The 23,463-nt window shown below is 45.2% G+C and overlaps 1 protein-coding gene across 1 annotated transcript in view; it reads left to right on the plus strand.

Annotated features, from left to right (window-relative positions):
* DSCAM (DS cell adhesion molecule) overlaps window positions 1-23,463 on the plus strand; it is a 959,122-nt gene that overhangs the window by 668,459 nt on the left and 267,200 nt on the right. Inside the window, exon 16 of the mRNA XM_078656818.1 lies at window positions 23,316-23,386. Within this exon, the coding sequence (XP_078512944.1) occupies window positions 23,316-23,386 (71 nt within the window). The remainder of the gene's footprint in view (window positions 1-23,315; window positions 23,387-23,463) is intronic.

The following is a 23,463-nucleotide window of genomic DNA, read 5'->3' on the forward strand; positions in this document are numbered from 1 at the left end:
ACTATAGTTTGAACAAAATATGTTGACTAAGGGCACTAGAACAGGGCTGACATGTGTGTCAGTGAGGGCTACTCTGAAGGTGTCTGGGGGGTATTGATAGCTCACAATCGACTGGTTGGAGACATCTGTTCTAAATTAAATTGGAGGAAACAGAAAGACAAGCATTTGAATATTGGTGCAGGATGTATTTACCAGTCATTACTGACCCTCTGTTACTCTCTTGTTGTCAGGGGTGGTCCAAACATTCCAATGTTCTAATTAAGCATAATTGGCTGCAGCTGTGGGCAATAATGGCTGTTAATTAACTTTGCCGCAATACCAGTCCCCAGCTATTATTGCTCAGCAAACTAGGGTAATAAGAAAGGCCATTGCCCTGCAGGTGCGGAGAATAAGGCTATTACCACCCTCCCCTGCTTCCTTAGCAGTGAATTTAAGCGTGTTTGAGGGGAAAAATATCAACAGAGGAACTTTGGCTCCCTTTCTTCATAAGCTGGTCTCTGTGGCATGTACTGCTGGCCCATCCTCTTTCTTCACCGAGGGGAAATGTAAACCCAATTGGCAAGTAGAAAAAAATGAACTTAGCAGTTTGCTTATTTTATCTACTTTACAATACTTTTTTTTAGGGATTACATTCACCTTTAGAAAAAGGAGGAGAGTGGCTGGCACAGCTTGAGAGAGAGGAGCTTATATTGAAGATGTGGGTGCTGCGTCACTGGACAGGAGCTGTTTCTCTCCCTGCAGTGCCACATAATGAAAAAAAGATTTTGTTGGGGTATGAAGGTGGTAACCAAGAAAAGGTACCTGAGCAGGCCTAGATTGGTAGCTACAGCCTACAAAGGGGGCATTATGAATGGCTGACCTGCTTGCAGCATTTTATACTAGGTGCTAAAAAGACACACAACAAGAACCAGCATTCTATACTAGCTGCTAATTACACATACAACAAAGAACAACGGTAGTAAAATACAATGTGCATTTCTTTGTGATCGTTTTTTTTAAGAGTCCATATACCTCTATAGGATATTTCTCAAAATGCTTTTATGGTTCATCTTTATGTAGCAGGGCACCGGCGGACTAGGCTGCAGTAGACCGAGAATCCCAGTGAAGGCTCAGCTAGTTTCGGTCCTTATTCCCAGTTAGATCGGTAACTTATAATGTCTAGAGAATGGTGGCAGGCCTTCTGCATGAGGAATAGACACTTAGGGTCATATTCATGACCTGGTTTGCATCACTCTTGCACCACGCAATGTGGTGCATAAGTGGCGCAAACCTTAAGTCAGATTTGTGAAGCCACGCAAAGCCACTTTGCGTGCCTTTGACTAGCTCCAGAAATGTGGAGTAATTCAATGTAGCGCAAATTGTTGCATTGTGTTACTCTGTCCTGGAAAGCCGTAGCATTCTGTGGGCATTGCGTGGGTGTTCCCACGCAACTTCGATGATTTGTAACAAGGAGAAATATCTGCATTTCTCTTTGTTATTTACTCTTCGTATGTGTGCTTTATTCTGCAGCACACATAGAAAGAGGAATATGCTTCCCAGTATTGTTTTTGTGCAGGAAGGTGCCAGTTTTTAATGGAGTTCTATTTCAAAGAACAAAGGTCCTAAGCAAATAATCATGTACACAAAATAATTGGAATATAACCAACGATGGGTTACTCTAGCCATCCAGTGTCCAGCCGGACAATGGAGTTTTATTTTTACAATGGAGAGAATAAAGTCAGAAATACTTTGAACAGCATAAATAGTGAGGCACAAGCCTGTACCTTTAAAGAACCGGGAAGTGTGGAGGAATGGGGGAACAATACAGAAAATTGAACCAAACAGAAATACAGGCAAAGACTTTGAGCTTTGGCCACCTGCATTCAGTTTTAAATAACAGCAAGTTTTGACCAAGAATAGATACCACAACAGTTAGGCACAATGAACATTTGTGGTTCTATTTAGAAATGTCGACGTTTCGATCCCGTGCTCATGGTAAACTGGGACCATCATCAGGACTAGAAAATAACATTTGCCTGGTTCAGAACATGTTTGTGCCTGTCAGGAGAAAAACAAGGAGAAAAAAGGAAGAAATATGGCCTATAAGAACCAATGACAAACATTTGACAAAAAAGTTACAGTGCGGCAGCAAATTTAAGGCATAGACAATTCATCATTCTCTTTCAGACACTCGTGGGCAAGCAAGAATGAATGGTGTGTGGAGTCCGGGATTGGAACACAGGGTACTGATTGTGACTAATAACGGCGTGGAGCCGGATGTGCCGCAGGGTGTGGGGTGTGAAGCGAATTTAGGCGTCCAGCGACTAAGGCCCGTTGGCTTAGGTCGCAAAGGGATCTAAAGTGAGGATGACTGGGCACGAGTGGTGATGACTAATTGAAAGTGTTGAGCTCGGTGGAAGAGGATTGTGGTCAACAGGCACACGGGTGAGAGTTACCGAGAGTGATAGTCTATGTGCCTAATACGCGTTGTTGAGACCGCAGCAATGTGACTGCCCTTTCGGGCGTACGATGGTGCCGCAGTGAGTGTGTAACCATAACACGCTTACCAGTTGGCAGAAGTATAAAAAAATTGGAGTTTGTGACTTCGAAATCGCCGGAATAAGATCGCCACAGCTGAAAAGGGAAATTAAATTAAATTGAAAAGAATCATCCGGGTTGTGGCTGTGAAAGAAAGTGAGCCGCAGTGAACCGGCGCAAGGGAGTGCATACCTCTGTAAGTAGCGATAACAACATGAATGGTTGTCCTGGAGGTAATGGAGGGAGAGGGCGGCCGTTCAGTAGTTCAGATCACCATTACATTTATGTCTTTTAATTTTGTAAATTGATGTACATTGGTTTCTGTTATTTTTCACCCAGACTGTTACCATATCTATTGCTTCCGCGATTGCTTCTCTAAATGTATTGATCAAGGTACACTGTCCAAATGTGAGACACATTAATGAGAGTTCAAATCACGCGCCGGGCACTTCACCAGTATCACCCCTGCTCCAGGACCATTCACTTATTCACACCATTCCAATATGGTTGCCCCAGTACACACCGAGTGCACGATAGTCCTTCCTCTCTTTTTCACACCATTCCAATATGGCTGCCCCAGTACACACCGAGTGCACGATAGTCCTTCCTCTCTGTTTCCTGACCATGTGATTCATCCAAAATGGCGCCCTGTTTAGCCCTACTTGAATCAGTGCTCCTTGAACACTCTCGAGTACCTGCTATCACGCTAGGAACCCCACGGCACATCGCTGCTGTCTCCTGATTCCAGCCATCATGCAATCCTAAGGTAAGCCCTAATCCCAGCCCGTGCATGGCCCCTATCTGTCCAATTTACTTTTACATTTTTAAAAAAAGACTTATCCGCTCACTTACTTCACTTTCATGAGCAAGCCCTATACCTAATCCGGTACGGCACTCAATCAATCCCAAATCTTGGATACAGGAGTGTACTGAGGAGAGCCACGGCCGCCCTCTCCCTCCATTACCTCCAGGACAACCATTCATGTTGTTATCGCTACTTACAGAGGTATGCACTCCCTTGCGCCGGTTCACTGCGGCTCACTTTCTTTCACAGCCACGACCCTGATGATTCTTTTCAATTTAATTTAATTTCCCTTTTCAGCTGTGGCGATCTTATTCCGGCTATTTCGAAGTCACAAACTCCAATTTTTTGATACTTCTGCCAACTGGTAGGCGTGTTATGGTTACACACTCACTGCGGCACCATCGTACGCCCGAAAAGGCAGTCACATTGGTGCGGTCTCAACAACGCGTATTAGGCACATAGACTATCCCTCTCGGTGACTCTCACCCGTGTGCCTGTTGACCACAATCCTCTTCCACCGAGCTCAACACTTTCAATTAGTCATCACCACTCGTGCCCAGTCATCCTCCCTTTAGATCCCTTTGCGACCTAAGCCAACGGGCCTTAGTCGCTTGACGCCTCAATTCGCTTCACACCCCACACCCTGCGGCACATCCGGCTCCAATCCGTTATTAGTCACAATCAGTACCGTGTGATCCAATCCCGGACTCCACACACCATTCATTCTTGCTTGCTCACGAGTGTCTGAAAGAAAATGATGAATTGTCTATGCCTTAAATTTGCTGCCGCACTGTAACTTTTTTGTCAAATGTTTGTCTGTTTGAAAATACGTTTTTAATGGAGGCCATTGTTCAGTTCTACTACTATATGTCTCAGTTTATATGAGGCAGATGTGTTCGGATCTGTTTCTTCTAAGCCCTTCATGGCCTGCTGCTGCCCAGCCTGGAATATTAGTTCTAAATGAAAGGTTCATGTTGTCATTCTGTGTATGTGTGACTGTGAAGAGAAGTTGGATAAGGAGATTGAGCAGGAAGCAACACAACTCCTGGTGGGCATCTAGACAGGTACCTATCATCATTTGTACTTTACTACTCACAAAATAGCTGTTTACAGAAAAAACAGTCATTCAGCATCTTTGTACATCTTTACACACGTGTTCTGGCTGGATCCCTCTATCCTTTCTCCTCTCATTCTGCACAGCTGGGCCATGGAGTCAACGCAGAAGAGAGGAAGCGCCATTGTTGGGGGTCAAACATAACATTCTGGAAGGCTTAGAATCTAGAGAGGGGTGTCTTCAACTGTTGTTCATATCCATAAATTGACATTTCCATACGTAAAGTTAGTGGAACCATTTCCAGGAATTCACAGTTGGGACATCACCAAACTTATATTTCACAGTTGTGATGTGACAGCCCTGAGAGGCAACAACTAACTGTGGGTCTAATGATCTGCTCAAAACATGATATGTATAGCTGGCTATGTGTCTGCTAGTACCGTGTTAGATAGAAGACAGACTGGACAGTTAACCACTGTGAAAAATGTCCATCAGTTACTCGTTCTTAGTCACCCAGTACATCATATGGTCTACTCCACAGTAGTTTGTCCACCACTCTATCCCCACAGTTAGTTGTTGTTCTTTATAACTTGCTTGGGGGTTATAACTGTGTTTAGGTCTTAAAAACTTCCCTCGAACCCTCAAATAATTGTATGTCTATTGTAGCCCTGAGAGGCAGCCATTTTCCCTGTTTTCCACTGACACTGCTGGCTTTTCAGGGGACGGACACTCATCTACGTAACATAACATGTGTATTTGTAAAGCGCACATTACCCAGAAGGGTATCTTGGTGCTGATGCAGCGTGAACTAACAGGTTTTGCAGGTTACTTACTTTAATCACTACTCACCTCTGTTATATGTCATATTCACCTCAGCTACCAGAAACGATGACACCCTAGAGTTTGGCCCATAAAACCTCCACAACACCATTTTATCTTAATATTTCACAAACTATCTAGGTCCTACAATGGATCTTTTGATCAAGCTAATAGGGACTCAGGTAATAAGAGACGAATGGCCACTTCTCCTGAGGACCTGGAATAAAGAAGTGCCTTCCTAATAAGCATAAACACTTATAACATATTCAATGACTAGATAATAAGAACAACACACACATATATGATTATATCAAGCAAATCATTATCTTAATTTCAATTTAAACGGTCAAAGTACAAAAATACATTTAGAGTCATTTAACTTTGATTATCGATTAATACACTTAATATCACAACACATCACAATTCAGAGTCAAACTCATTACAATTCAAATACCTGGTGAGAATGAAGGAGAAAGAAAGAAATAGGCGCCGGGAAACCCTTTTTGGGTATCTGTGCGCATTACAAATGTAATTTAATAATAATAATAATAATAATACTAATAGAGAGAGAGAGGGAGAGAGAGAGAGAGAGAGAAAAAGAGAGAGAGAGAGAAAATAAAGGCAGTTTCAGAATACAGATATGAATCCTTCAAACCAAGAATCGGTTGCAGATAGTCAGGACTACAAAGACTCAAAGTGACCTCAAACAGACGCTAAAGCACAGCGTACAATAGCCGGAGTCTTTCAATCCTTCAGCCGAAAGGTTTGCTTTTCCGAGCTACCAGCCAGTAAGGTGCGGGTAATAAGGAAAGTTCAGTTCAGGGAAAATCAGAGTTCAGTCCAACAGCATACCAGGCATAGGAAATTTCAAAAATAGTCATCCAGCCCCTGTCCTTTATCCCACAGGGCAGTTATACTTCCAATTATGCATTGTTCCTTCCCACAAAAGTATCTTTTACGCAGTTTGCAGGATTTCCATTGGTGAAAGTCTATGGTCTGTCCATAGGTGATCATCACCTTTATCCAAATGTTTCAGAAATGTATGTAATACCATTCATCTGATGTTCATCCTTATTTAAAAAATTCAACTTAGTTTCTCCTCGGAACTAGGATTTCATTTGTATCATATCAAGTCCGTTCCAAAGCGCTCACTTCTGAGCTTGCAACAAAGTAAAGACAGTTTTGTACTAGCAGAAAGAGTGTCCTTTATTCAAACTAGAGAAAATAAACTTTAGTAAAAGTTCTCATAACTGGTAGTGAAGTCATGTCAGCACATTCTAGTCTTATTCGACGGAAAATATGAAAATGCATATTAAGGCCTACACAGGAGAACCTGCTAAATCTTTAATATTTACCGAATAGGTGCTAACCTTTCAAACGTTTTATTGAATATAGATGAAGCTGTTTCATTTGTGATTAATATTTTTTCATAAAAATTAATAATCAAAACAGCATTTTATATTCCATCAAGCATTGACTTATTTGCAAAATCATGTATAAGTGAACAAACACATTTTCTATTGACATTTTGAAATTGCAGGTTTTCAGGATAATACTGCTACATAAACAGAAATCAGTTTACTCATTTTCGACTACAGATAATCCATTTCATATAGTAAATGATCACTTATTTTAACATTTTTATAATCATCTGGTTAAAAACTATATCATTACATCACACATTATAGCATTTATAGGTGTTTATAGCACATATGTATTGTGAAATCATTAAGATTATAAAGTCTCCTCTCTCTCGTGAATAATTATCATCTCATATGTTTTATGAATCATATCGTTAGTCATGTTTTCTTAAGTATGTATTGGTATCACACTATCCAATGAGCGGGAATTGACTGAGACAATCATACTAAGATAATTATGCTTCATCAGTGCTGAATAACAGATATTTATTGTTACCCAACTCAATGGCACTCATTTTATCTACCTCAGAAGGATGAAAGGCTGGGTGGACCTGCCACCATGAGGTCAAACACAGGCCCATACAGTGGACACATTATTCCACTAAGCCACCAGACATTGCTACCACCTTTCTTAGGTCTCCAGAGACATGAGGGAGGCAGTAGAATGGTGGGTGGTGATCTGTCAACTTCTTTATCTCCCACCACATCCGAAGGGTCTTGACAGGTTCGATGGAAGTGGAGAAAAATTGTGTCATCTGTGTTCTCCCTCTTCCAACTTTCCAGGGCAGATATTGCTTGGAGACACCGGATCTTAGCCATGGTCAACAATGACTGTTGGTCATGAAGACACTGCTGAGCATGCTTCCTACACTACTTTCCCTCTATATGATAGCAAGGGCACAGTGGGGCATATTATCAAGCAGGGCGTTAAAAATTATCGCCGTTTTAGCGGAAGAAAACCGCCGCTAAAGCGGCGATAATGGGCTTGATAATATGCCCTGGAGAATTCCAGTAGAAGCCCATGTTAACACCAGAACATGGGTTTCTATGGAATTCACAAGGACATATTATCAAGCCCATTATCGCCGCTTTAGCAGCAGTTTTCTGCTGCTAAAACAGCGATAATTTTTAACACCCTGCTTGATAATATGCCCCAGTGTACTCAGGGCGGGAATGGAAGGGAAAGCAGAAGGAGGTGGCAGGGACCCAGTAATGAAAAATATTTCGAAATAAGTCGAGGGGAGAGATGAAGGCTATGTGGTATGACTTCAGATGATAGATATTGTTTGCAAAGGACATTATAATATTAAACTATAATGGAATGTAGGAAGGCGGCAGATGCATGGAAGGACACATTTTCTATAAGACCCTCCCCACTTTTGTTTTCAACACAGTGGCAGCGGGCTTGTACCGAGGGTGGGGGCGCACCAAAAAATAATAATAAAATGAATTCACTTACCTCGTAGCGTGACGTCCTCCTGCCTTGGGGGTCTTCCAGGAAGCTCCTGATGCAGGAAACGGCACTACCCAATCCTGGCACTGCTTTCACAGCATGAAAGCAGTGTCAGGATTGGATAGAGCAGCCTCTCTCAGAGATCCTAAGAGCACTGGAGGTCTGCGCTTTCTCTAACTCAGCTGCAGGGCCCTTGCAAGATGGCTGGCCAAAGAGACATGCACATTGTAAAGCGCACAGCTCTCTGCTGCCACTCGGCAGCGCTGACCCTGCCCCATCCTGACACTTAGTTCAGGACGGGATTCTGAAAAATAAAACAGTAATAAATAAACTTAATTAACATTGTTTCAGCTCTGGGGCTTGTGGGACGACATTCTTAGGCTTAAATGGTGGAGCCGTCCCAGTATCCACGACTGGCCCATGGGAATCCACATTATGTGGGGCAGAACTCCAAAGTGTAGATGGTATGCTATTAGTAAGGGGCGTGTCTGAGTGCCATAGACCACAGTTATTTACCACTGGAATCCAAACTCGGTCACAAATTTGCCTATCCTCACGCTGCTTCATTAGTGGATTTCCACCCCAAAACACCTGCTGTGCCTACATTTAAGGACGGGTGGGCCTCTCTATGTGACGCATAGTATCTCGAAGTAACACTTACCGTCACTATTCAATGTCATTTTGGGCCTTAATATCACTGTGTTCCCAGGGGCATAGCTTCAGGTGGGGTGCTACACCCCCTCAATAAATGTATTTTGTGGTAAACAGTTGGGTACAGGTGCTTTCAGCCGAGTATTTTGAGGTGTCTGTCGGATTTTACCAGGAATGTTTACATACACACAGACAAAAACGCACACAGACACTCTCCCTCTCTGATTTGAAAGTCTTCAACAATGTTGGTTATTTTACAAAATATTTTATTTTCTCTCACTTAGTACCACTGCCCCTTTATCCCCTCTCCTGCGCCCTGCTTGTAACGAGATAGTGGCCGGATAGCCAGTCCCACCAAGTCAGGCCATTCTGGGGGGCTCTCTGTGTTGCTTTCCTTTAGGTTAGGGCCTTTGTCAATGCAGAGTGTATTCTTATTAAAAGGACTGTTGCCTAAAAATATTTTTTAGAAGGTATCGGAATGATTAACTAGTTAGAGGTTTTGTAGTCTGTGGCTGTATCTACAGTATACAATAATTGTAATCTTAGATTCTGAAATTGTGGAATATGTAAAAGAATAGAATTGTTGAGCGATGGGAAATCAGAAACAGCATGGAAATGTTGCAGTGGGCCAGTCCGCTAGTGCGATGGAAAACAGTTAACAGGTACACAGTGCCATCAAGTGGACAGTTAGTTTATTGCGCATGAACATAGTTGCTTGGTTTTCTGTTCTCGATTTAATTATACGTATATGTTGAATATGTATTGATAATCATACCATATTAGCTTTTTTTCCTCTTCATTTTTCTTAATTTGCTTAACCTAAAGAGGCATAAGTAATATCAATAAAACAGGAAGGGGTCATGGCCAGATGTACTAAGCATTTTTAGATTGCAAATACTTCGATTCCGCGTTAAAATGATGTTTCAGAAGTACAACGCCTATTTAAGGAGTTAGAAAACCTTTTCCATCTCCAAAAATGGAACTGTGAATGTATACCGATTTGGTACCTGGAAGGGGCGTGTTGTGGGCGTCTCTTTCAAATACTTAATCAGTATGCTGTGTGTCAGGTTCTGAGACCTCAATAGAGGTGGTAATCCATTTGCAAAAAGGAAGGTGTGTTTGTTGAAGAGTTGGCAGAGGACCAGAGCACCACTGTCAACTCTTCAACAAATTTTACAGAAAAGGAAACTCTTTTTAAAAAGAAAAAGGCAGCTTACTTTATTGTAAGGAAAATGGGCTGCAGTAAAAATGTTAGCTTTATTCATACGCAAAAACAGACATGGTGTTCTGCAGACCCCAGCAGCCCACCATCCCTTTGATGGTATCCAATCATAGTGAGTTGCAACTTGTGACTTACCTCATTAATATTCATGAGGTAGGCTGAATTGTGACCCTCTTTGATTCCAATTTTTGAGAACCAACCAGTTAGTTAGTTGGTTGGTTCATACAAATCTTTACTGGTGGCTCAGTGGACTAATGTGTCCACTGCAGGGGCCTGTGTTTCACCTCATGGTCACAGGTTCGAATTCAGGGGGCTCCACTCAGCCATTCATCCATCAGAGGTCGATAACATGAGTACCATTGAGTTGGGTAACAATAAACATCTGTTATTCAGCATCAAGATGCCTCCGGATGAAGGTGCGCTTTACAAATACACATGTTATATTATATTATGTTACTGGTCGTAAACTGACCGGTTGCAATTTGGAACCAGATATTCATACATCTTGCCCAGATATGGTCTTGTACATTCTTCAGCATACCTTTGAGAGAAGAACTAATCATTAAAATGAAAAACAAATGTACTCCACGCAATTAAAGGGTCATTAGTATTGCATGTGAGTTTAGGAGCTACTTTGCGAGATTGTTTTAGATTTGGAGGAGACCACCATTACTTATCATAACTGGATTGCCTCTAACCTTGATTTGCTCGCCACACTTAGGATTATTAAGAATAAAAGGACCCTTAACTCTGAGCCCTAGTTTGACGACAATCTCAGGAGCCATAAACAAGCCTGTCGTAGGCTTGAAAGGAAGTGGCGGATTCACAATGACCCCAACGATAATATTTCCTATAAAAAGGTTATTAAGCCTATAAAGTCATGGTCTCCCATGTCAAATCCAGTTATTTTGCAGCCAAGATAAAGGCTTTTCTTAATGTCCCAAAAGAACTTTTTGCAACAGTGAGCAAGCTGAGCAAATTGCCTGAACCAAAAACCACCGCTGTTAATCCAGAATTCTGTATTTGTTTGGCAGATTTGTTTCAAATAAAGTTAAAATGGTTCACAATATTTTCATAACTAACCATCCCATTGAAGACTATCTAGAAGAAGAGACAACTACTCCTTTACTGGTGGGATTATTTGCTGTGACTCTGATATGGAATATAACGGCCTCATGGAAAACGCAAATTCTCTCTCAGAAGTGACAATCCAGGTTCCTAACCCAGCGGAAAATAACCCCCTTTTGGAAGTTTTCAATCCTTTCTCAGAAGTTACAATTACGGCCCTTCTTTGTCAAACATAATCAGGGTGTCAATTGGATCCTTGCCCCCTGCGGTCCTTCATCTAGTACCATGCATCGTGGGCAACTATTTTAGAGACACCTTTAATAGGATGCTCAAGAAGGGATACTTACCCAAGGAATTGAAGAAGGCCTCTATTCTCCCCCTGCTTATAAAACCCAACTTGGATGCCAAGGACCCAAATAATTGCAGGCCAATTTCACAGCTCCCTCTCCCCGCAATAATTGTAGAGAAGGTAATTAATATGGAATTATCCCTGTTCATCAAAAACAACAATCTCCTAGATGCTCCACAATACAGATTCAGAAGCCATATGGCACTGAGGCAGCTCTGATTACCGTTTCAGAGGAAATTAGGCAAACTGTGGACAGGGGCAGCAAGGTTGCTCTGATGTTAATTGACCTCTCCGTGGCATTTGATACGGTCAATCATAGACTTCTTATTGACCATCTTTCTGCCCTTGGCATCAGGGGCAAGGCACTTAAACTCCTCACATCCTTTCTCTCAGACAGAGAGTAGATTGTGAAGCCTAAAAGCTTTGGGTCTAAGTTCTTCTCTCTTCCTTGTGGGGTTCCTCAGGGATTATCTCTGAGCCCCACACTTTTTAACCTCTATGTAACCCCCTTAGCTGCACTAATAAATGTGTTTGGCTTTACAATGGTGTCATATGTTATGTTATGTTATGTTAAGATGGATTTGTTAAGCGCACGCTCACCAGAGGTTTCATGGCGCTAATCATACACAAGTAGCTGCGAAAGACCGATTTAACAGGATTGCCCGAAGAGCCAGGTTTTCAAGGCCTTTCTAAAGCCCAGTAAGCTGTCACAATTCCTAACTGAGAGTGGGAGTGAATTCCAAGGCCTGGGAGCAAATAGGAAAACCTACGACCACTCTGCCGTTTTAATTTAATTGATGGAATAGTGAGGAGATGGAGATGGGCGGAACGAAGGTTACGCATGGGGACATGTCTGGTGATCAGGCTATTAAGGAATTTAGGGCTTATGCAATTCAATGCCTTGAAGACTATACATCCCGTCTTAAAGGTAGTGCGTCGTGCTATAGGCAGCCAGTGTAGTTTAGACAATAAAGGCCTTGCTGATTGCCATTTCGTCTGTTTATAAATCAGTCTCGCCGCCTGATTCTGAATTATATGAAGGCGGCTGAGCAGGCTCAAAGGAAGACCAGTGTAAAGAGAATTGGAAAAATCAAGGCGAGAAAGCACCAAGGCTATCACCACCTTAACAAGAGCTTGGTGGGACAGCAGGTACGCGATTTTTCTAATTTTGCGTAATTGAAAGAGACAAGAAGAGACCACAGTACCTACATGTCCCCTCAATGAGAGATCAGAGTCTATAGTCACCCCGAGACTTTTTACTGATAGAGAAGGGACAGGGGGAGGGCCTAATTCACTTGGCCAGAAATGAGGTCCCCAGCAGGTGGAACTCTTCCCAGGCAGTACAATTCCGTCTTGCCAGGGTTAAGTTTTAATTGATTCAAATCCATCCAGCGTTTAATATGTAACATTGTAGCTTGGAATTCGACAGCTGCGTTTGGCGAATCCAACTTAAAAACCAGCTGGAGATTGTCAGCGTAATTGAAAACAGTAGTTCTCATGGTTTTAAGTGAGTGGATCAAGGGGCGAATATACAAATTAAACAGTAATGGGGAAAGGGACGAGCATTGTGGGACTCCACATGAAGTGGGCAGGTTGGGGGCAGTATAATTCCCGAGGTGCACTGCTTGGGTTCTGCCGGTTAGAAAAGACTTTATCCACCTGTAAGCCGTTCCCCGGATCCCCAGTTGTTCGACACGGGACAGCAAGATGTTATGGTCGACCATGTCAAAGGCAGCCGAGAGATCCAGTGCCTGTGGGGTCCCCATATCTGCTTTAGCCCTCAAGGTATCCATCACTGCCAGGATAACTGATTCTGTAGAATGAGCACGCTGTAATCCGGCTTGATTCTGTTGGAGGTAATCAGATTTTTCAATAAAATTGGAGAGACATCTAGCCACATGGGCCTCCAAGATCTTTGAAAAAGGGGAGAAGGGAAATAGGATGGTAATTAGAAGAATCAGAAGGGTCTGCTCCTGGCTTCTTAAGAAGAGGAACTAATGTGGCATTTTTTAACGTGCTGGGTACTTCCCCTTTAAGAGATTCGTTAAGGAAGGGAAGGATACTATAAGGTAAGGCTGAAAATACTTCCCTCAAGATAGAGGGGGGGCAGCAGTCCTTGGGAGAGCCCGACTTGACTCGGGACATTAATTCTGATAGAGTGTCGGGATCTATGGTCATAAATTGATCCATAGTGGATAAATTATAAGGATTATCATCTAAAGGCTTCCCATTTACTAAGGAGGGGATACTTGCCCTAATGGTTTCTATTTTGTTCACAAAGAAACTGTTCAGTGGGTTGCACAGCTTTTGGGTGGGGGCCATACAGGGTGACATTCTGTCATTGCTACTAAGGTCATTTACAATCCTAAAAATGTCTCTGGATTTGTTAGGGGCCACAAGAACCCTTGTAGAAAAGTACAAGGTCTTAGCGGCAATAAAGCTTTTTTATAGTCCCTATGAGCTGACAGGTAAAGCTGTCTATCTTCGCTAGCATAACCTTGCCTCCATTTCCTCTCGGCCTGATGTAACAATAATTTTTGCGTTTTAAGTTCAGTGGTGAACCATTTATGGGCTTCAGCATGTCTGCCCCGTGAGAATTTGATAAGCGGGCATGAATATCACTGGTCGCCAGTAACCAATCAGTGATATCTTTTTCCATAGAGTCAACATTAGAGTTGGGATTAGCAAGGCCGCTAAGCATTAGTATATGCTGACAACACTTAAATCATGGCATCACTGACTGGCAATCTAGAGGACACAGGCTCCAGATTCCATGACTGCATGCGGGAAATCGGGAATTGGTAAACAACCTTTACAACGCAACTTTTACATCGCAGAGCCTTTACAACGCAACCATTACAACGCAAACTATTACAACGCATTGCTCTGGGGGGCGCTCTAGGATAGGGAATAGGTTAATTTACTATCCAAAAACCTTCCCTAGTGTCCACGGGGACTGGAGTTGGAATAGTAAATTAAACTATTCACTATCCAGCACCCCAAAGCACTATGCGTTGTAATGGACTGCGTTGTAATACTTACGTTGTAAAGGCATGCGATGTAAAAGCATGCGTTGTAATGTCATACATCCTCGGGAATTAGATGTTTAACAACTGTCTTAATTTGAACTCTGGAAAGACAGAGGTCCTGCTGTTTGGAAGGGATACCTCCTTTTTTTCGCTTGAGTGGTGGCCACATGAGATAGGACAGCTTCCCACCACAGTCAATAAGGTAAAAAACCTAGGAGTTTATTTTGACAACAAACTCTCCTTTGAGGGCCAAGTAAACTTTATAATATCAGCCTGCTTTTTATGTTAAAGACTCTCAGGAAAGTCCTGCCTTTTATCCCTCTTGATCTACAGAAAGTGGTTATTTCTGCAATAACATTGTCAAAAATTGATTACTGCAGTCCACTTTTTTTAACGCTCAGACCAAATTGGTGAAGAAGCTGCAGGTTCTGCTAAATGATGCCGCCTGTCTGCTGCTCACCATACCAAAACATCAGTCGGTATTTCTCATCTTTTTCCAGTGCTGCACTGGCTTCCCATAAAAAGGCGGATCGAATTCAAGTCCCTCTCCATTGCCTTTAAGGCACCACATGGTCTTGGTCCCGAATATTTCAAACACAAATTTCTCTGCTATGGCCCCATAATACATCTACGTTCTTCATCTGCTTTCAGTCTTCTGATTCCTAAAGTCAAAACAGCTTCCTGGGGAAGTGGGGGAGAAGTTTTGGGGCTGGCACAGCCAAGCATTGAAACTCTCTGGCACTTGCCCTTAAGAAAAAATCTGATCTACTTTTCTCCTGTAAATCTTAAAAAACCTGGCTGTTCAACAAGTAAACCTTCTTCATTTTCCTCCGAATTAAAGCTTGGTGCCTAGACACCTTTGGGTAGTAGTGTGCGGTATAAATTACATTTTAATTTCATCAGTCCAAGGTATCTAAGGCCCTTGCTAAATCAGCATATGAATAGGTATTCAGATGTCAGCAGATATATCTTTGCGAGAAGTCATGAGGCCTCAGAGTGTGGGTGGGCAAGTAGGTGGCTGGAGAGGTGATAGATGCATAGGAATGCTATGGATGGGAAGTTATCTCAATCGCAGAGTGAACTAGTGGCTGGAAATAATTGCCTTTTCTGCATAATTAGGACTTCTGCCTTCTTGGTGATAAAGCGATACAAAAGGGGATGCCATAAGTGTAGCAGGGTATGCTCAGACGTGAGTCCCTTGCTCACTTTGCCACTGGATTCAAGCAAGCCGGGCTGAAAACGGCTGGAATGCCAGAAACCGGTCCTCGGAAGCTTGTTTTCCGGTCCAGGGAAGACATGGCTTGGCAGTTCGGGTTGGACTGTTCCCAAGAGGCACAGGGTCAGACTGATTTGCATATAGCCATGTCTGAACTGGGGTGGCAGAGTGGGCTAAAGAACGGTGATGGATTAAACCCAGATCTTTTGACTGGGTGTGAGTATTTGATTGGTTCAGATGCTCCGTCCATCACCACCCCCTTTGTACCGCTTTTGGCCGCCATAAGTGTAGCAGGGTATGCTCAGACGTGAGTCCCTTGCTCACTTTGCCACTGGATTCAAGCAAGCCGGGCTGAAGACGGCTGGAATGCCAGAAACCGGTCCTCGGAAGCTTGTTTCCGGTCCAGGGAAGACATGGCTTGGCAGTTCGGGTTGGACTGTTCCCAAGAGGCACAGGGTCAGACTGATTTGCATATAGCCATGTCTGAACTGGGGTGGCAGAGTGGGCTAAAGAACGGTGATGGATTAAACCCAGATCTTTTGACTGGGTGTGAGTATTTGATTGGTTCAGATGCTCCGTCCATCACCACCCCCTTTTGTACCGTTCTTGGTGATAAGGCTTAAATAGATGCTTGTGGCACTTCAGTGAAATAACCTCCAATGTGGTCTGATTTTTTTCTGCCCCGTTTTTTCTCACTTAGATTTGGGAAAGATCGGCGGCTTAATTAGCCAAAAGGCATCTGGGCGCTATAAAGGGTCAAAGACAAGGAGAGGTAGCTGGTTTGTGGGATTTTAATGCATTCTGATGTATTGTTCCTTAAAGAGGTACATCTTCAGCTCTTTCCTAAATTGGAGCAACATTGGGGTAGTCCTGATGGACCTGGGAATGTTGTTCCAGATCTTGGGTGCATAGATGAAAGAGCCCTGCTTCCTTGTGTTTTTATTTTACACACTTCCTCTTCTGCAATCTGATGGTGTCTTGTTTGCAGGTGTGGCAAGAACCGCAGTAGATGTTGAGCTTGTCTGCAAGATAAGCCGTGGTGCTGGTCGTAATGGCTTTGTAAATAATGCTAATGGTTTTATAAACGACATGGGCCAGCGCGGGGAGCCAATGGAGTTCCATTAGGAAGGGGTGATGTGATCATATTTCTTCAGGCTGTGGATGAAACATGCTCTGTCACATATTTAAAGAGTACAATAGTATCATGTGTGTGCCTATAATAAAATCATGTGCCACTTCTTCAGGGCTTCTGATCCAGAACACATTCAGCCTTGAAATGTCATTGTTGTGCATCCTGCTGAGGCTTTGCCTTTTCCTTACATTACCAGTACCACTTAAAAAGCACAAAAGTGATGTATGGAATGATTTGTTTATTTTTAGGTGCTGGTAATTACTCTGGGCCACATTCTAGTCCATTATTTTTTAGCTCATCTGTGCTATTATACACATGTCCCGGCACGTCTGCAAGTTCAGACCAGACTGTCAAGTCCAGGAAATACAAGCAATGGCATAGCTATCATTAGTGCGGAAGGTGCAGTGTCACCAGGGCAGCAGTGTGAGGGCCCCACTGCACCTCAGTTAAGGCTGACTTTTACACTTCACTGAGGGCATGGGGCATTTTCTTTCATTAGGATCAATGCAACCCTTGAAGCATCACTGAACAGAAGAAACTCCAGACTGGTTCCAGTCATGTTGGGTGTCATCAGTGTGGTGGAACTTGAGACTTATAGCACATCTAGCTCAGGACCCACATCGGGCATCCAGTTCTTACCTAAGAAGACTCTCATGGACAGCACAAAAATTGACAGATGTAATGCAATGCTTAAAGTAATCTCAGTCACTGCTGTTTATTCTGGCCACATTTCAGTCCACCGTTTACAGCTCATCCATGCCATAACTGTCTCTCTAAATTATTCTTAGCCTTGCTGCACAAGGCATGGTTGGGATCAATATGCCAGGGCAGGAGCCCTGCGAACAGGAAATCAACAAAACCCAAACTATTTCCAGCCTTGTTGTGCCTCATCAGTGGAGGGCAGTTTGAGTCCTATGTAGTAACAATTCTGCCAGTCCTGAAGAAGGATCTGTAGTGTCCTGCTAGGACACAGTCTAGTTGTTCTGTGTGTAACCCTACACTAAACACCCACCCACCACAGACGTCACTGGGTCAGGTGACGCTGGTAATAAAAGAGCCAGAGCGCACGTGCTCGTGGCCAGATCTGCTATCCCCTAACTGGTGTCCGTGTGTCTCATTCCTTACACCATGTGGGCCTAAGGCCCAACACCACATTGGCGACGAGGCCGGTAGTGAAGCCACGCGTGCCACTGCCATTCATCCCGGATAAAGGAAGAGAGAGCTGCCCGCCTGCAGGGCACCCCCTGTAGCAGGGCGCAGCAGCGCCGAGAAGCCGGTGGGCACGTCGGAGCCCCGCAGCCTGCAGCGACCGTGAGGCCCACCGCACCAGCCTTCAAGGACAAGCCGACCGGAGCCTACCCGCGTCGGCCGCCACCAACACGCACCTCCAGGGACGAGCGGACCGCCCAGTGCCCACCTGAGACGGCCGCGAGGCAGAGACCCCACCGGAGAGGTGCACCGGCCGGACGGAGCCCACCCGCCGCGACCGCAGCCCAGGATCTGGCCCGTCGGCCGAAGGTGAGCCGGGAGCGGGAGGTGACTCCCCCCAGAAGACTGTGCACCGAAGCGGAGTCCACCCGCTATAAACACAAACTGTGCCCCAAACTGTGCGAGGGGTGCCCGCCATTGTCCCTGCATCAAAGCGAGACTCGCGGAGCCCACCCGCGGCCTGCCTGCAGCGCCCCTCCCCCGCCGCGTGTGTGAAGTGCGGCGGCGGGGTGGACAAACTACGAGAGGAGCGCCCGCACCGTGAGGGAAGCAGCGGGGCGCCGTTTAAAGAAAGCGGAGCCCACCCGCGAGTGTACTGACCCCAGCGCTGCGTTTACCACATTGCCGGAAGGCGGACTGTGCCCACAAACTGAGGATCAGCGCCAACAACCCACCCCCGTGAAGCGTGTGGCCGCCGCGGTGGGGGAGGAAAAACAAAATGTAAACCCAACGCCCGGCTCGTAGCCGGTAAAAGCAGCACTCACCGGAGCTAAAGGAAGCCCTCCCGTGGTGACTGCCTGCATCACCACTGAGAGGAACAGAGGCGGCAAGGCAGAGTGACCGGAGAGCAGCACCGACACTCCCCCCCCCCCCCCCCCCCCCCAGGCAGCATGTGAATCAGGAAAGCTGCCGCACTAAGGGGGAGGTGAGAGACAAGACGCAGCACAATGCCGTCCAGAGCGGCCGGTAACTCCCAGCCTTAATAAAATGAGCATAGCTGAACAGCGAGTGGCTCCCAGACACATGCCAGCCACCCCCTACGAGGCCGATCAGGGTGACTCCTCCCCCGCAGCCCGTGAACACTTTTGCCTGCTGCGAGGGGCAGGGACCGGGGAAAAGTGACTGCCAACAGTGCCCTTCACCTCACAGAAATGCTTTCCCCCCGGGTGCCATTGCAAAGGAAATGCCTGTGCCGGCCCGCCTCCTGAAAATTAAGTAATAAGAAAAAAAAGGACCTACCTGTCGTCCACGCAGCCCAGCACTGGCAGCTCAGCTCCATCTGCAACAAAATCCGAACGAAGCCCCAGAGCAACACACAAAGACGCAGACTACCAACAGGATCTATGCAGCACTGCCATCTAGTGGCACTTTTGAGCAACTGCACCCCACAATAAAGAAACATACCACAGAACGAGTATGGACTAAAGCATTCAGGGACAATCAGGCAGAGACAGTCCCAGGTTACTGTGACCCACTAAAAGAGAAAAAAAAACAAGCATTGCACAAACCCACAATGGGTCAACAGCAGCAAGGGGCAACAGACTGAGTAACGCCCCGAGGAACCAAGCAGCAAGTAAATGCGCAACGCAATGCAACCACAACTAGAATCTACTACCACGCAGCAAGTAAGTGCGCAACCACGCAGAAGACACCCACACACACCAGCAAAGGGTCTGCAGATGCCACTTCCAGCGCGACGTGGGAAAGAGGCACGAACGCCTCACTAAGCATCCAAGCACTGACAGAACGTCTGGAGGAAACGACTGCCAAGCACTGGGAGAACGTCCAGGGAAACGACTGCCGAGAGCAAACGACGGAGAGAGCAGCGACGCCTTGTGGCCACAGGTGTTCACCGCAGCATCAACCACTCCCGCCAACGGTCCAAAGCAGCAAGTCCCTGACAACAGCCAAAGCAGCAAGTACCCAACGACTCGCAACAAGCGTCCAAGAATTACACACCCGCACAACAGGACCGCGCAGCACTGCGCCGGAACGTGCCAAGAATCAGGAGCGCCAGGGTGACGCTACACAGCGACACGCCAACGCCACGGGACAGCACACAAAGGTCCCCAACAGAGACAGCGATGTCTCGCAGCAACCGGAGCGCCATCGTCAGCACGCATGGCAGCATGCACCAGAGTTGCACCAGGAGCGGTGACGCAACCCTCCTCCGCGCAGACAAAGCGCGCCAACGCCAAAACACCGTGACGGTGAATAGCGACCACAAAGAAAATAGCACAGCATGACAACTCATGCCCAAGATGAAAACCGACCACCCAGTCTGGTCACCAAGGAAAGAAAAGCAACAACAGAGAAGATCGCGACAACTGGCCCAGTCAGAGAAGAGAAGAACACCATGCCGGAGAGCTATGCCCAAACCAGAACGAAACAGGTGGAGTGCACGCCGCCTGGGGAAGACTGGTCGGGAAGGCCAACGACAGCAAGAGGACCAGACCACGTCGCAAAAAGGAACATGGAAAGAAAGGGCGCGACGCCATAAAGAAAAGGAAGAAGGGACAGGAAGATACGATGACAGGTCTAGTCACCAAGCCAAGTGAAGGCAGTGTCCTACCACATGGACAAGACCAAGAGGACGACATGTAGAGGGCCCGCTACATGGAGAATCCTGGTTAGCGTGAGAAAGCAAGAAAGAAGACCGGACCGCGTCGAGGAAGTGAACGAAGAGGAAGAATGGAGAATCATATCACTCCACAGAGGAGGAGAGAGAACTACAGCACACAGGAACATCGGTGCTGTCCAAGGAGCATCGTAACAATCAGCACACAGGAAAATCGGTGCTGTCCAAGGAACATCGCAACATCCGCATGGATCCCAGTAATCCCTACCACCTGCATTCAAAGAGACCAACCACTGATGAACTGCATGGGTGCCCCGTGAACCTGAAGCTTACCGAAGCAGAGCATACCCGAGCACTAGACAATCCACCCTTGTGGACTACACAAGACTCGACTGTGGCCATGTCCGAAGTTCGGCAGCGACCCGTACAGCCCACGCGATCAAGTGGCGGTCCAGGGGACAAGGGCCTCGGCCGCATATCCTGTGAGAGAGGAATCCGGATGGGAGAGGTGCAGCAGCGGCAGCTCCACGACAGGCAACAGGAAGCATGAAGGCCCCAGGTAATCACCTGGCACCGAGAAACGGTCTGTTGAAGACACTGAACCCATGTCCTAACGGCAAGACCATCCTGGCGGATGACATCAACACCCCCGAGGACATCATGAGAGACTTGGCGGTGAGTCCGTTGGCAGTTCGGCAGCGACGCCTTTGCGCGGCTCATGCGAAGCCCGCACGGCCCACCCGGTCCCGTCGTGTCCGGCAAGAGGGTCCTCCCAGCGTCTCTAGTGAGAGAAGAGTCCAAGCCGGAGAGGCCAGTCTTCGAGGCTCCAGTGAGAGAGGAGTCTGGCAAGGAAGGCAAGTCGGAAGTTACTTGGCCGGACGGAGATGTGAAGACATCAAGATCAGCAAATCCAAAGAAAGACCCCTCGTGACAGAGTCGTCTCCTACAACCGACAAGCGTTGTCATCCACTGGTCTAGGAACACCTGCGAGACCCCTCAAGGGTCACACCCATCCTGCTCCCAATGCTCCAAGTGATGAACACTGTATATAAGCGTCAACACAGCAAGACACGGATGATCTGAAGTACACCACCGAGGTGAAGCTCATCTGATTGATTTTATAGTTTTGGAACTTTCAACATTCTCCCAGCTGATCGCCTGAAGAAGATCTGTTGGGGCTATCAAATGTTATTGTTCTGTTTTCTTGCAGGTTGGACATTCGCTTTTCCTTTCATTAAAGTTTGGGAGGAATGTAGTGTCCTGCTAGGACACAGTCTAGTTGTGTATATGTAACCCTACACTAAACACCCACCCACCACAGACGTCACTGGGTCAGGTGACGCTGTTAATAAAAGAGCCAGAGCGCACGTGCTCGTGGCCAGATCTGCTATCCCCTAACTGGTGTCCGTGTGTCTGATTCCTTACACCATGTGGGCCTAAGGCCCAGCACCACAGGATCAGAAAAGTGGAGAGCTAATGGTTAGGGATCCTAGTTGTATGGTATTGTTTTTGCATTTCTGTATGGATTTATCATATTTATTTTTTGATCTCATTTTGTTGGTATCTGGTCATACTTTTTTGGTTGTTGAACAAAATACGGTGCAACTTGCATATTGTATTGTTTATTAACTGGCTAATATGCACTCATGTACTATTATGTAAAAAAACAGTATCTGAAAACATTAACATTTTAGAGTAGTACTAGAACGTATGGACTTTATCAACTGTTCAAGCCTCATTAGGAAATTCTACACCTTATTTGTAACAGTCATGTACAACTATTGATGTGTTGCCCACGAGAGACTCTTCAAAGAAGATCACATTTCTGTATTTCTCCTTTTAGCAAATGAGTACAGGGAGGAAAATAGATTGTTTCCATTTGTAATTATCAGTAAAAATCTGTAAGAAAGGAAAACTGGGCACCTTACTCAGGAAGGCTTCTCTGTATGTTGGAAGGTAAGCAATACACTTGCCACGCCCAATCATGGTGATGCACTACTTCCTGCATTTATCGGGGGTTGTATTGCACACATTTAAGCGACAAGGTAACAGAGCTCTGAAGAAAAGGTGAGTCCGATACTGAAGAAAGAGGTGCGGGCAGTTTGATCAGGATAGGGAGTAGGACAGCCACGATCCTCTCAGCACCAATACAGTCACTTTATGATCCTCCTAATACAATATTTTGTTATAGAATTTTTTATTTTTGAATGTTTTTTAAATTAAATTAAGGTACATCAGTCTGTATGGTGTACGGGCTGATATTTTCTTATGTGGGCGATTTTTATCTATTATGTATTAGCTATTGATATTGTTTGCATTTTTGAGGCATATAAATTATTCTCTTTTCAATATATTTTTTAAACCCTTGCACTAATGGCACGAAAATCACTTTATATTTTGCTCTGCATAGCCTGCTGCGGTTTATTAGACTCCTGTCAGATGAAAGTTTTTTTTTTAACCTAGGACATTGTTTATGATTCTCTGATCTCATGACGGGTGGAATATTTCATCATGTGTTATTAATTGTAAATTAGAATTTTATCTTATTTACATGTATGTAATTTTGCGATTTTATGTGGACCTCTTTGGACTTCCGTAATGATAAAATTAAAAAATAACCTTGAAACTTGGAGTTGGAGAGAAAAGGAAGTGACTGATGGGAGATTGAGGCAATGGGTTCAACGAGAGCGCCCATGTTCTCCCTGCTTTCCACAACTTTCACACAATGCGAATTCCAGTGTGTTTGTAGGTTGTGTAGTGAATTTTGAAACATGTTTTTTCTTTCTTTTCAGCTCCAGATGGGCCACCTCAGGATGTCCAGCTAGAGGCAGTGTCTTCACAAAGCATCAAAGTCTCCTGGAAGGTAGAGCGCTGCAAACCACCCAGACGATACATATGGATCAATCTTTATTTGAAAACAATGTGCACCCTAAATTAAAT

This window comes from Lissotriton helveticus, chromosome 8 (genome assembly GCF_964261635.1).
Source record: "Lissotriton helveticus chromosome 8, aLisHel1.1, whole genome shotgun sequence".
Lineage (NCBI taxonomy): Eukaryota > Metazoa > Chordata > Amphibia > Caudata > Salamandridae > Lissotriton > Lissotriton helveticus.